The sequence below is a fragment of the Amblyomma americanum genome, chromosome 4 (genome assembly GCF_052857255.1).
Source record: "Amblyomma americanum isolate KBUSLIRL-KWMA chromosome 4, ASM5285725v1, whole genome shotgun sequence".
NCBI lineage: Eukaryota > Metazoa > Arthropoda > Arachnida > Ixodida > Ixodidae > Amblyomma > Amblyomma americanum.
In genome coordinates this window covers 218,746,601-218,761,301 of record NC_135500.1, presented here as the reverse complement: position 1 = coordinate 218,761,301, position 14,701 = coordinate 218,746,601, and the positions used below count along the sequence as shown (strand labels likewise).

At 47.1% G+C, this 14,701-nt stretch overlaps 1 protein-coding gene across 1 annotated transcript in view; it reads left to right on the top strand.

The window, feature by feature from the left end:
* The window catches only part of Cndp2 (Cytosolic non-specific dipeptidase 2), a 31,508-nt gene extending 18,924 nt beyond the window's left edge, over positions 1–12,584 (top strand). The window contains exons 7-13 of the mRNA XM_077663448.1: positions 108–182; positions 676–820; positions 1,692–1,791; positions 2,883–3,054; positions 3,400–3,485; positions 10,968–11,134; positions 12,244–12,584. Coding sequence (XP_077519574.1) covers positions 108–182; positions 676–820; positions 1,692–1,791; positions 2,883–3,054; positions 3,400–3,485; positions 10,968–11,134; positions 12,244–12,291 — 793 coding nt within the window. The 3' untranslated portion in view covers positions 12,292–12,584. The remainder of the gene's footprint in view (positions 1–107; positions 183–675; positions 821–1,691; positions 1,792–2,882; positions 3,055–3,399; positions 3,486–10,967; positions 11,135–12,243) is intronic.
* The last annotated feature ends 2,117 nt before the right edge of the window (positions 12,585–14,701 follow it).

Genomic DNA, 14,701 nt, shown 5'->3' with positions numbered 1-14,701 from the left:
TTCTAATAGTATGCCATTAAAACACTTCTGTATATTTCACTACTACAAAGCATGCTACTGTCAGTGTATACATATATGTATGTTTATTCTTATTTTCTTTGTTACAGGGGCCTGTGCTACTTTGCTGTTGAAGTTGAATGTGCTAGCAAGGACCTTCATTCAGGTGTCTTTGGAGGTTCTGTGTAAGTGCCCCTTGCATGCAGCAGTGCTCGAGGACACCCATCAAAATAGTTCACAACTTCAGCTCTGAGGTCAGGAATGTCCGTGACATTATCTGCCACAGTACATGGCCTGGTAGTTGTGTTGTGAAGGCTAGCTTTATCATTTGCTTGTTTCAGGGTCTCTGAGGAACTTAGTCTGGTCTACAAGAAAATAAAAGATTAGTGTAACATGCTTACGAAATATCCTAGAAACTTGCACTACGCTAAATGTAGTGCAGCATCAAGCCACAGTGAAAATGCACTATAAATCAGAGGAATGGGGAGTTACACAAATATTATAAAACATACGGACTATTGCATAGAAACAGTATAATGAGATGCTCGTTGGGAGGGCGGTGTTGACGGTTACTGATGTTATATGCATTGCTTAAAGTGAAGCGGTGCTTCAGGGCCTCTTCAAACGGTGCATATTGCCTGATGGTGCTGCTGAACATGGCTGCTGTTGCTGTCCTAGATTTGAGGCCATGGGTGACTTGACGCACCTCATGAGTCAGCTGGCTGACCGTACTGGCAAGATTCTTATCCCGGGGATCATGGACGATGTGGCACCTCTCACTGACAAAGAGCGCGACCTCTACAAGAACATTGACTTTGACATGGTGCGTGTGTGTTTAGTGACTAAACCTGCTTTGATGTACGTTGTCAAAAGGTCTCAGACGAACTGAGTAGCGTGTGTGGGCTTCATACAGCAGACTGACTGTGGGAGCCAGAGTGCCAGAGGGCCTCCCTCAAGCACGAGTGTTTACATATCGTCCTAAGGCGGCAATACGCAGACACAAAAAATAAAAGCGTGCGGGCTTCAGGTGGGTATCACCTAACACGCTCGCTTTCTCACGGCAGACATGCACTCATTTATGCGATCTACAAACAAAGCCTATCATCGTGAAATAAGAATTTCCTGCGGATATAAAAGTTTTCTTTCCTTCCTGCCTGCTCATTTAGTTTTTTGCTTGCGTTGACAGTCCTTTGGTATTGTATGTGGAGTATAATCTGCAGCTGTCTTGTTTCATCCATCCTGACTGTATATAGTAGTATACACGTCTGGCTGGTTGCCTCTTACACCTTGCTGCAAGGGTTGCCACTGATTCATTCTTTCTCTCCCCTTTCTTTCCTGCAATTGTTCTTTGAAGTTGCTGAGTTTATGTCATGCTGTAAAACAGACCACTCACTTCTGATATTAACTGCCCACTCTATGCATTGTAAAGCCAAGATTGTCAAACCTTAACCCAAGTTTTGCATGTGTGTGTGATTACTGATTAGTGTGCAGTTCTGTAACAGCACAGGCCACAGGGCTGGCCAGACTCCATTCACACAAAACTTCTCAGACACCTTTGCTGGTACCGGCAGGTTGAAAGGAACCACAGAATGAGTTTACATGGAACGGCCGAGGCTGTGCTGTTGCTAATGCCTTGGGTGTGCTTGGTTGGTGCAAAGTTCCACTTCCTCATATGACCAATGGCTTTTGCACAGGATGAATACTGCAAGGACATAGGAGCTTGTGGACTTCGGCACCCAACAAAGGAGGATGTTCTGATGCACAGGTGGAGATTCCCATCACTCTCCCTTCACGGTGGGTTCAGATTGGCTGTCCTGTGCGGCTGAACTTTTTTTGCCTCATTATCAAAGCCCCTAATGTGATGTTGTTTTCTTAGCAAGCCATATGGGTTCTAATACCATTAAAAACTTGAGACATGAGTACTAAACTTGTCAGAAGTCATGACGTAGTGGCAGTGCCAAACTGGCAGCATTGAATGTTGGCATGGGAGTCTGGCTTACAACTTCATGATTATGGCTAGCTGGGGGTGGCGAGAAATGGTACGGTGCATTGAGAGTGACAGGTTCTTCGAAGAAATGGGCATTTTGAAGGGTGAGGGCTAGTGGGTAGTCAACATGAGGATCCATAGCACACACAATTGAGGGGACACAACACGAGCTCTAAACTTCCACTGACAGCCTTATAAAGATCAAGTAAGGTACAGGTATAACCTATTAACAATGATTATCTTGTCAAAGTCATGATGTGTCAAGGGAAGACATCGACAAAGAACAGGAGTGGGCGATAGTGTGAAACTTGCTCACTGATTGGCCGTTTTTATTGTTCTTTGTTGATCTCTTCTCTTCCCTTGACAAATCATGACTTTGACAAGATAATCATTGTTAGTAGGTTATACCTGTACCTTGCGGGATCTTTATAAGGCTGTCAGCGCCAAATAAAGTTCATTCAGCGCAAGTTTAGCATTCGTGTTGTATGCGCTATGGATCCTCATGGGCATTTTTGCTTTTATTTTATTTTAGCATGATCTGTTTCCCATAAACTGTTCATAGTATTGTCATGAATTTCAAATTGTGTTTCCATAATTCTACTAACGGTGACGAAGTGGAAGCATGAGTGCGATGGCTCGACAATATGTATTTCAACATCTCAGTTAGAGATTGCAGATGTGCGTACTGGTATTTCTGCCGTCAGCTTGAGGAAGATATGGCTGTAAGGTTGCCATTTGTAGATGCATTTGCTCTCGTACCGTTTGGTCAGACATTACTGAAAACCACTCTGAGTCCAGTTATTTTTGATCCCAGAGATAAGTCAGGACTTAGGTTTTGGCTTGTTGGAGCCAAAGCATGGCAACAAAAGAAGAAAAAAATTCTTTTTTTTGCTTGCAGGTGTTGAGGGTGCTTTCTATGGAGCGGGTGAGAAGACTGTGATTCCTCGCAAAGTGAGTGGCAAGTTCTCCATCCGCATTGTGCCCAACCAGGAACCAGCTAAGGTGGAAGTCCTAGTCAAGAAGTACATTGAGGACGTGTGGAAGCAGCACGGAAGTCCCAATACGATCAGGTGAGTCTGCTCCGAGTGTCTGATTTCTTTCGCTACCAGGGAGCAAGTATGAATGACGGCACTGTGTGTCAGTGGATGCAGCTGTGTGGAGAAATTCAACCAAGGAGGCTGAGGGCATCATTGAGGGTCTGCATTCTTTGGCGGATGATGTGCACCAACCGTTCGAAGCACGGATGAAGTTTGATTGGCGACACCTAACATGTGGGCGTAAAAGGATATGGCATCAGAATAAAACAGCACTGAAAATGTTAGATTGAAGGTTTAAGAGACTTTCACTAATTAACTCCCATTGCAGCTCAGTAAGGCATTGAGACTTGAAGGTTGAATGCGTTGTTTTCCCTGCAGGGTCCACATGGCCAGCGGTGGTCGGTGGTGGGTCAGTGACCCTTTTTCTCCAAACTTCGAGGCTGGCAAAGCTGCCACCAGGCACGGTGAGTGGTCTGCATTAGGTGCACTTCTCTGCATTCTTAAGCGTGTTTCTTTCCCTTTTTTTTCTCTGTTTTTGTGCTTCTTTGCCTTCATTTTGTGTTCAAGGCGGCTCATCTCACGTGGTGAGCACATTCACCACACTTGCAGTGCACGCGTGTCATCATGAGCGTGTGGCTTGTGACTAAGCGCACAGATTAATCTCTTTGCATCCAGGGCACATTACTTGAGATTTTGTGGTGCAGTGTGTAATACATTTACTCTCAGTTAGACTGCATATCACTGACCCTTTTCTTACCCCCCACCCCACACACACACATGCACACACACAATAGGCTTCAGGCCCTCCTTCAGAAATAAATTCATTCATTCATTGCAAGCTGCATGCAAAAATGGCAGTGGAATTATTTTTTCGCTAATATATTGCATCTCATAAGCTTTTGACTGCAGTTGTACATATACGTAGCTACTAAGTTCTTGAATTTTAAGTAAACTTATACCTCTGTCATTTGATTTGAATGCCATTAGTTCCTAATTTCATTAATCGGCTGCTGCATGGGAACATTTATTGTCATTAGCTTCGAATGACGTTTGCCATCGCATGAGTTTGGGGAACTCATTCGCATTTGATCTTGAACCGGATACCATATACGCAGCAGAAGCAAGTGATGCGAAAAAATAAATGTGTGCACCACCAAAGCTAGAAATTGTATTGTAATGGGACCGACCTGCAGGAGTTCAAGCAGCGCAGCGAAGAAGTAGACGAAGTGCAGCTGGGATTTTCGAGTGACGCCTGTGAGTGTGTCCGTCGTGTCGCCATTTGACCAACGCCAACCGACCTGCGCTTCGAATAAACACCTTTACACTTGGTGGAGGTGCTGGGGAAGGTCTAAAGAGCTGCGGAAGCGATAGAGAAGTTCCAAGATCTGGTCACGGTAAGCGGATTGAAGGTCGGGAGCGATGGCACGATGAAAGACGTCGGAAGGAAGTGGATCGGGCGCAGTCGCACAACAGGCTAAGACAGTAACTGGGGAACAGGCACGGGTATCGGAGAACTTGAACGCAAGAGCAGGGCCCAGTTCTTCAATAGAGTCTAGGCATTCACCGCGAAGAACAGACGACGGGCAAGAAAATGGGTTGGTGACATAGATAGCGCAGTGGCCGTCGGAAATCATGAGAGCGGTGAATGGTATCAGAAGCACCATCGTGATTCCTCAGACCCTCCCGCGTCATACTCATCTAGCGCCCTCGTTTGGCTCTGGGTGCCTTCCTCCACTCCCGGCCTCACCACGAAACTTTCTCGCTATCACGGACTTTACCACGTTGTGAACAAACTTCTCCCGTGAATTACATCTTTGAGCCGCTCGCTCCCCTTTCGGACCACCGTCGCTGGGGGCGCGAAACTGTGCACGTCGAGCGCCTCAAGCCTTATTATGATCCGCCCATGCTTACCTCCCCGTAAGTCGCCAGGATGGCTCCTTTTTCGGCGGGGAAGTAACGGTAATGGGACCGACCGGCAGGAGTTCAAGCAGCGCAGCGAAGTAGACTAAGTGCAGCTGGGATTTTCGAGTGACGCCTGTGAGTGTGTCCGTCGTGTCGCCGTTCGACCAACGCCAACCGGCCTGCGCTTTGAATAAACTTATATAGCTGTGGTAAAAAATTTGGCAGAGACACTTAACATGGCTTAAGTGTGAGAAAACGAAAACCCACCCGCTCACCTCATGAACGCAGTCGTTCACTGTGCACATCACACAATCACACACAACTGGCCGCTATAACTACTTGTGGTGAACTGACATAGCAGAGGGAATTGTATTGCCACTTAGCTGGCAATGTCCTACCTCTACATGGCTGTTCGATGCCGCCGTGGCACCACTGCACCGCTGCAGCATGCGGAGCTTCCTGCTCTGCACGCTACGGCATAATGCATGGTGTGATGTAACCCGATGCCACGCAGCTTGCAATTCTACCTGTAAGCCATCACCCTGATGCAGCGGTAACGGGGAATGTAAAAATGCTGGTGTGTTGTGCAGTGATGTCAGTGCATGTTAAAGGACCCCTGAAATTTGGTTTTGAGGAAAGGAAATGGTGCAGTAACTGTCTCCCATATCTGGGTGGGCATGGGAACCTTGCTGTAAGGAAAGGGATAAAGGAGGGAGTGAAACAAGAAAGGAAGAAACAGGTGCTGTAGTGGAGGGCTCCAGAATAATTTCGACCACCTGAGGATCTTTAACATGCACTGACATCATTTCTACTCCATCAAAATGGGGCCGCCGTGGTCGGGTTCGAACCCGCGTACTCTGGCTCGGTAGACAAGTGCCTTAACCACTGAGCCACCGCGGTAGATTAAAGAACCCCCGGTGCTCGAAATTCGGAGCCCTTCACAACACTGTCTCTTATGTGACTTCGGACATTACACCTCACATAATATATGTGCCAAAAATTATTACGATATATACGCACATAATTTTTGCCCTCCAGTAATTTGTGAACCTCTACCCGGATTTATAAAAAAAAATACTCGCATATTTTGTGTTTTTTGCTGCACAAGCACACAAGGGTGTGCGCAGGGCAGTCTTGGGAAGATCGGCGTCGCCACGTGTGGCTGCGGAAGCTGAACAAGTGGCGCAGAAAAAAATGTCAGTAATTCGTTTGTAAATTGATTCCGGTAAACAAGTCAATTGCACACCATTTACCTGGCTCGCTTGTGCTAGCTGTCATTTCCCTGTAAGAACGGTTGCGATAGCGAATTTCCGGTAACCTCCGGGGCATGCTTTGCACCCGAGTCAGAAACTGCTGAACCGTTGGCTATTCTGTTTGCTGCCGCTCAGGCTGGCAGCATGCAAAGGTGCATTTTATTGCCTTGTATATCATTTGCCTCTTGCTGCTGGCTTTGCGATTGTGTCGTTCCGCATTTATTGCCTCGAGCTGCGCACATGCCGGCATGCCATCACGCAGGAAACTACATAACATGAGTCTGGGGTGGGCGCAGGGGAGGGGGTGCGCGCTCACACTAGCGGGAAGCTTCCCGCAGCGGCACAGCGTCAACGTCGACGCTGCCTCGCAGCTCCTCAGAATGACGCTCACACTGCGCGCGTTTTCTCGCTGCGGTTGTCTTGGAATGTAGAGAGAGGAGGCGCTGAGGGAGGACCCGAACGAGCAGAAAGAGAAGGGGATAGTCACGTGACACCAGAGAAGACTGCAAAGCGCGCCCCTTTCTCGCGTCGTCGTCGTCTTGATCGTCTGCTAGCTCTCCTCCAGTCACCCTTTTTGTCTTGAGGATGACTGGTTCGAACAATGAGCTGTTGGCTACGGTAATTGTGCTTATACTTGTTTGTTCGCTGCTTCTGCTCCGTCTCAAGTCGCATGTTCATGCTGGCAAAGCAGCCGCCGAGTGCCCGGCCGGCCGGCCGGCCGGGCGGGCGCGTGCAGCCTCCGCCGACGGGGTCACTGAACTGGGACCGAAGTCACGGTTCACGGTCAGCGCCCATTGGCTGTTCTCGTCAGCGGCACGGGAAAAATAGGTACCGGACCCATCTCTCTGCGGGACGGCACAGCAGGCTGTCCGCGGGAGAAAAACCGGCTTGTGCGGGAAGCGGCGCGCGGAAAACGTTCTGCGTTGCGCGTTTTCCCACTAATGTGAGCGCGCCTTTATGCATAAACTTTTTTTGGCCAGCGAGGGGTGCGAGTTGCAGGGTCAACTTATACGCCGCAATACACCAGACCAGGCATTATGACCTTTGTAGAGTTTTTTTTAGCACTTGTTCACAAAATCCCCGCATAATTTCCGCACCTGCTTGTTGAAGCCTTAATTTTATAAAAAAAGTGCACAAATTACGCGAGCAAATAAGTTATGCTATGTGGGTAAGCCACACTGGAATATGGGTGTAGGGACCCCAATATTGCATTGATACCAGATAAAATGGGATTGCTCCTCTGTGTAGTCAGGGTGTCTACCAACCGGGAAAACCGTGAAAACCAGGAATTATCAGGGAATTTGGACAATCTGGAAAAACTTAGGGGATTTGTGCTTATATCAGGGAAAATTAGTTGCAGTTCTACTTAAAAGGAACTAAAGTCGCGATAATGCTGCCTCATCTAAACAATGCGGACTGGCATTGCACGGATTGTCTAGCGCGGCGTTACGTGCCCTCTCCTCAGCAACTGCCGGCCTCCAACTTTGTGCTGTCAAGTGGAGCATCCCAGCAAGGTGGCAAAAAGCTTTGCCAGCAACGCTTCGAATTTCGAAGCGTAAATCGAAAGCGGACTCTTTCCCATGCTTCCCCGGTGCTGTGGCCGACAGCAGAGCGCGCGCTTCCTACGGTTCGCACGTGCGCTGTTCGATGGCCAGCAGCCTCCCCTTGTTTCCTGTGTTTCCAAGTAGACAGCTCCAACAAGGCTGCAGAAAATGTTGCGAGAACTTGCGATGCTTTGCTTCCAATTTCCAATGGGAGCAATGCGAGTCCCAAATGAACTCTTCTTCCCTGCGCATCGCCTTGATGGAAGCGTCTGTTTCTGCCGCCGTGGGTGCACGCACGCGATGTAGGCGGCGCAGCTTTGGGAGAGTGGGAAATAGTTTCGCGCCTTATCGCGATCTGCCGACGTTGACAAAGCAACGAATTCTGTTCGTACTTAGCTGCGCCGTTTTGAACCGACTTCGTTTTAATGACTGCTGTGGTGCCGCAGGCAAGCTGTGTGTGACATGTCAAGCATGGCGACCTATGCGTGCACTTTCATCCAGGACTGGACGAATGCGAAACATTGTGAGCTTGTAGCCTAGATTAGGCCCGTCGAAAGTAACGTGAACGCAGCGTACTATGCACTATGCAGAAAGCGGTTCTCGCTCATCAACATAAGAAGAAGAGCGGTGACAAGTCACGCTGAATGTAAGAAGCACTGACTGACCATTACCGGAGCCGGGACACCCTCAGTAGGCTCATTTTCGACACCGTCAGCCACCGTTGTGACCAGTGCCGAGCCAGTGCCGTCAGTTTCTGCGCATCCTTCAAGTGCTTCAACTACGGCGACAGACGTCCAACCCGATCGTACAGCAAAGGATATCTTTCGCGTGACTTAGAGGTCATAAATGCTAAAGTGATGTAGTGTCTCATTGCTGTTATGACGCTCACATCACTCCGTGCTGCCGTGGCACCGTCTTCTCCGTTCCCTTTGATGTTCCCATCATCATCTACAGCCAAGAAAGTGCAGCTTGGCAAAGACAAGGTAGGATATACTATTGTCTGTGGCCTCGCACCTTTGTCCAAGGAGAACCTCGAGTCGGAAGTGAGCCAAGGACGAGGTGGCCTTTGACGGATCGTCAAAGTTGCACAAAAAGAGCAAATGGATGTGTTGGTTCGCTTTTGGTCGGATGCAGAGCAGAACGTGAAAACCCTCTACTTGACGCCATGCTTTCTGGGGAGCACACGGGCGAAAAATTTGTGTCCGCTTTTAAAAGTGCCACAGATGGACTATCCCAATCAAAAATTCATCAGATCTCAATGGATTGCAAAATGTAAACATAAAATTTCTCCGTGAGATCAAACAAGAACTTTGTGAATACAGCGACGGCCGTCGTATTCTGGAAGTTCGTAGCTGTGGCCTTCATGTGGTGAACGGTGCTTTCAAAACCGGACGCGCGGCAACAGGTTGGCAACTCGTGGAATTTTTTCGGGCTTTGTACAACTTCTTCAAATGCGCACCAGCCTGACGCGCTGAATATGCACGCATAACTGGGAGCAGCATTTACCCTATGAAGTTTTGCGCTGTGCCGTGGCTTGAAAATGTTCGCGTAATTTCAAAAGCTGTTGAGATTCTGCCATACCTAAAAGTGTACGTCGAGTCGTGTAAAAATGAGGACAACCGATCGACTACCGCCAGTGAATGCGTGGTTGAAACAGCCATTCACGATCTTCTGCTGTGTGCAAAGCTAACATTTATGCTTGACATCACGGAGGAACTGCAGCCGTTCCTGGCTCAGTTCCAGACCGATCCACCTAGGCACAGCATTGAAGAACCTTCTATGATCATTAATAAGTAGAATAGTAAAGAAGTAAGTAATAATGGCGGCGGACAGTCCATTGAAGTTTATCAAGGTGGGCATGGATCTGACTGCGAACGCAGTTGCGACGCCCAAGGTTGACCTTGGGTTTGCTGCGAAGAATGCGCTCCGAAAGGCCCTGAAACGTTCAGATTTGGCTATCCTTGGGTTCAGAAGGGACTGAGCCACTTTCGTGAAGAACTGCGCCAAAAAGATCGCGGAGAGGTCGTTGTTGAAGTTCAAGCTGGCGAGGGGATCGTCATCTCTGGATCCCGCGTGCGCGCTGATTCCCGATCTCGGGGAACGGCATCTAAATGATGCACTCGAAGAAATAAACACCACTCTTTACTATTCAAATAGGACTAAATCGTTGTTCTTATTTTTTAACATGCTTACTGGAGAGTGATAGCGTCAGGTGGCATTGTGTCAGCCTGTTTTCGCATAAAACAAAGCACTGTGCTACTTGGGGAATTTTACAAATGCACTCAGGGAAAACCTGGAAAACTCAGGGAATTTGGAAATGCCAACTTGTTAGACACCTTGGTAGTATCATATGAACTCCTGACTGCATGATGGGTAAGGCAAGCATTTTTTACAGTGAAGTCTTAGCTCAAGCCAAACTCAAGTTAGGGGGGACAGTGGCAGTCGTATAACACTTAGTAATTCGTAATTAGCATCATGTATGTAATGGGGTGTAGCTGGCGGTAGCAGAATTGAGCCAGTTATGCACCTTACCTCTCCTCAAAACCAAGAGAGTGTTTAGACTGCGAATAAGATCACACAGTCGTCTAGTTCCTTGTCTAGCCTTTTTCGCAGTTTAGACCTTCGGCTGGATTTGAGGAAAGGCAAGACGTATAACTGGCTCACTTTGCTGGAGGGGGCACCTCAACCACACCATTAGAGAAAAAGAGGAACGCCTACAAAAAGCTTGTCTGTTTTTTCCTCTTATGGCAGGGTTGAAGTGTGAACCAGCAAAGTGAGCCAGTTATGTGTCTTTCCTTTCCTCAAATCAAATCCAGTGTAGGGTCTAAACCACTTCTAGCATCGCGGTCTATACTGCGAATAAGGCTAGACTGGGAACTAGACACAAATTTGCTTCGAGCAAGCGGGCCCTGAACTGTCACAGGAATGAAGGATTGAAAGGGGCAGTCCACGATGCAGAATGATGCTATGAATCAGGCGTGCATCTCTCATCTTCACTGCACCTTCTAGTTGCATGCTGCACTCCACCTGCACACAATGCTAGTAGGTCAGTCCCAGCTGCGGCGGCCGCAAAACAAAATGTGATCAAGCTGATCTGCTCCAGTTCGTGTTGCTGGCCTTGCTTTTGCTGTAGGTTAACAAGCCTGCCCCATCTTTTTTTGTCTTAGAATGAGCAGAAGTGGCCCCGAGGTTCAGCTTCTGACTGCACCGAGGCTGCTGCTGACAATGAAATTGCTTCCTGGTGCAGTGTATGGGGTGGACCCCGACATGACGCGGGAAGGCGGCAGCATTCCAGTGACACTGACACTGCAGGAAACGACTGGCAAGAGTGTCATTCTGCTTCCTATGGGGGCCAGCGATGATGGTGCCCACTCGCAGAATGAAAAGATTGACAGGCGCAACTATATTGAAGGGGTAGGTATCTGCATCACTCTTGTGTGGTGGCAGGGAAGCCTTGTTCAAAGGCAAAATGTGTGGTTTGATGTCCTGTGCCACTAGGTACCCACTGGTTTTCCGGTGGATGCAAGCTTCCCCTAGCTGCCTGGTACTTGGCTTCTCTGGGGTGCTATGCTTAGAAAAGTGGATCTTCGACACCGGCTGATCAAAAACACTTAGAAAAAATAAAAACATGTCGAGTCAGCCATAGCACTTGGCAAAACTGCCCTTGCGCCGACACCAAATCGTTGTTGTCGTCGTTCCGAGATGCCTGTGCAGATACAAATGGTGTCCTTTGCCTTACTGCTTGATATTTTTTAATCCTTGGTGATTTATGAGCCAAGGTACACTGTGGCGCCCATAAAAGTGACACGGGAGATCTTTTTCACTGCAGCCTTTAAAATGGCGCTGTGAAAAGCTAGTCTTCACTTTGAGTTTGAGGTTCCACAAATGTTCCAATATTGTCGCTGCATTAAGTGCAAGAATGCAGAATTAGGCTGGTATGCCTAATGCATGCACATTGGACTTTCCCTAAATGCCTGTATTGTTAACTGAAGTTTTTAAACTTAGCCCTGCAGCCGCTATAACTTAGCCCTGCAGCCGCTATCTTTAAGCTGTCCTTTTCTGGACAAGAGCTTTGAATTTCAATTAATGTGCACCATGACAAATATTCTGCAAAATTTTTTCTGCACCTACCTCTTCTGCAGTGTGCGCTTATGACTGCTGTGACTCCCTACAGGAGCCAGGGTTGGCTGCTGACAGGCTTGACACCATGCATATGCAAACTCATGTCCTCCATATGTTGCGTGTGCGTGTGTGTCAAGGTGATCTTCTCTAGATTACTTTCAGGTTCATCTAGACTACAAAAGAAAAACACCATAGTTTGGAGTGCACCTTGCAGAACGCTTGTGGTCTGTGCTTTTCTAACCCTGCAATTATTTTCTTCATTTTAAGCTTTTAAGTACACATACCTTGTCACTGCTGATGTGATTGGAGCATGTGATGAATTGCAGGGAAGTGTTGAAAGTAGTCGCACATTTTCGTGCGTATGCTGACCAACTGCCTCCTCTTTTCTTTTTGCTTTTCAGTCCAAGCTATTGGCGGCGTACCTTTATGAAATTGCCCAGCTGAAGTGAAGATCTTTCTTCTTGCGGCTGCTTCGTAAAGAATGGCTTGCACTTTTATTTTCTTATGGAATGCACATGGTTGTGGCTGCTAATCTAGCTCAAATTATATACTTATGAGTTTCGGCGTCGTAATTTTACAGGCTTGCTTAAATTAACCTAGAAAATAATCAGATTTCTATTTTCTGCCTGTTTTTTACTCAGGCTGTTTTTATTGACCGGTGTACGTGTGAGATTGTTTTTATCCATATTGACGTCATTTTTACTCATGACAATGGTTTAAAATAAATATTTTATACACAGCACTCTGAATTTCCTGCTTTCCCTTTCAGTGCCAGAAAATACTGCAGATTTATGCAAATAAATTTTTGGCAGCCTGTCAGTGACTAGGTCCTACACATAGTCATGAGCTGTTATCCTTAGAACAGGCACCAAGTGCAAAGTGCATCCACAGCAGTGGCCACTTGGCATGCCATCCTAGAAGAATGGGTGCAGCTGTTGGCAGCATTGCCAGCGTACTCTGCGGGGGACCTTCATAAAGCATGAAGCACTTACCCTTGAGATGTTGCTTCATCTTAGAGAGACGTTCAGAAATCTGATGGCAGGAAGTTCGGGCTGTAAAGTTTCATGACATGCTGCTTTAATTATGCATTCATGTAGTTCACCATTTTTCACACCTCTGCTTTGACATCAATGGTACCACTTGCATGAGGAAAGATTGTTAAGAGAGGAGACTCAAAATGTTCCTTTGAAGGTAATAAGCCAGGAGGCAAATTTGACAAACACCTGCCGTAACTTTATGGCCCAATATATCCCTCACACCTTTGAGATTTGAAGCTCAAATGTCTTGCACAACAGTAAACAGAGGACTAGACATGGGAAGAACAATGAGGCACAAACACTTGGGCACCAGCTACTGTAATCACAAAGTCATGGAGAATGAATACAGATGAGTTTTTGTTATTGTGAGACCTGACTGAGGCTAGTAGTTTGCAAGATGCTTAACATCCTTGTATGCTGGCAGGAGCAACATTTGAAGCTTACAGGCCTTGGACACTATACACAGTGAACGTGGACACTGGAAGAGAGACAAAAACACTTAGGTGCACTAGCTGCCAAGTTGTTTTGTGTGTGTGTGTACTCAGTGTTTCATGTTTTACGAGCCCTTCAAATCATGTCGAATGTCCCATAAATTGTGCTAAAGGAAGTGTTGCTTTCATTGGTTGCACTGACAGAGCTGCATGTTCAGCACAGGCTGGAAATGCTTTTTTGTGGAAATTTCAGTGGATTTAAAAAAATAAAATAATAAAAGGTGCGTCTACTACTATCGATGCCACTGGTTATATTTTCCGGGAGAATGTACCGACAGTGCAATTGTGGATTACACCAGGCAATCTTGAGTGTCTTCAGTGTGTCCTATAAAGGATGCAGAACAAAGCTTTCAAGCCTTACTGTGTGCTGTTGATTGGTTGACTGGCCTAAACACAAACTCGTGCCAGCTTTTGCTTGCACAGCAATTCGTATTAGTGCACTGCACAAAAATTTGCCATTGGCACACTCCTGAACTTCCTCAATGGTCACTGCAACAAGTTTCCTGAGCTACCAGCCTGATGATTGGGAAGCTCCTTGGCTTCCTTTGTAATGCGTGCATGTATTTCCTGGTCAACTAGTTATCCTGCTGCTTCCTTAAACGTCTCGTTTATCAGTTAAAATTTCTTTGAAGTTTAATGAGCGGAACTACTACAGTCTTGGAAGGTTTTTGGTGCTGCCTCAGCAACTGTTCTGAAAAACCTGCTTTTGGGTAGGGGTCACCTCGGACGACGCATATTTCAGATTCATACAGACCGAATCAGGCAGGTAAACCACTCGGATGTAGTGTTAACCAAAAATCGCCGCCAGATATCACCTCTGTGCAAATTTGTGAACAAATAAGCTGGAGGTTTAGTCTTTAACACTGCACCGTGGCGACGCAACAGATAGTAGTAGTTAGCTCTGGTTTTCCGCTTCACGCTCAAAAATTATCGTACTGGATAATTTTGTTCCCCGATTTCTTTTATGCAGGGAAATGTCTTCATGCAAAACTTTCCAGAAAAGAGAATTTATGGACTCGTTACGGCGAAAGAGATAAAAGGCCGAGCGTGCTATGGCTGCTTGAGAACGCAGGCGGCATTTCACAGAACCAGTAAACGCAGATGCGAAGCGATCGTTGCACATGTAGCTGCCGCTCTTCATTTGACCATCTCACAAGTTGTTAACGAGCGCGAGGCAATGGCTTCCACAAGTGTTCTGTTCTCACACGCTCGCGAGCCATGGCATGGCTGGAAGCCGTTGCCTCACGTTCGTAGCCTCCACTCCGCTGTGAACAACTTATTGCGAGATGGAGTTTATAGCTGTCTTTGTCGCGAGGGAACGCGTCCATTTT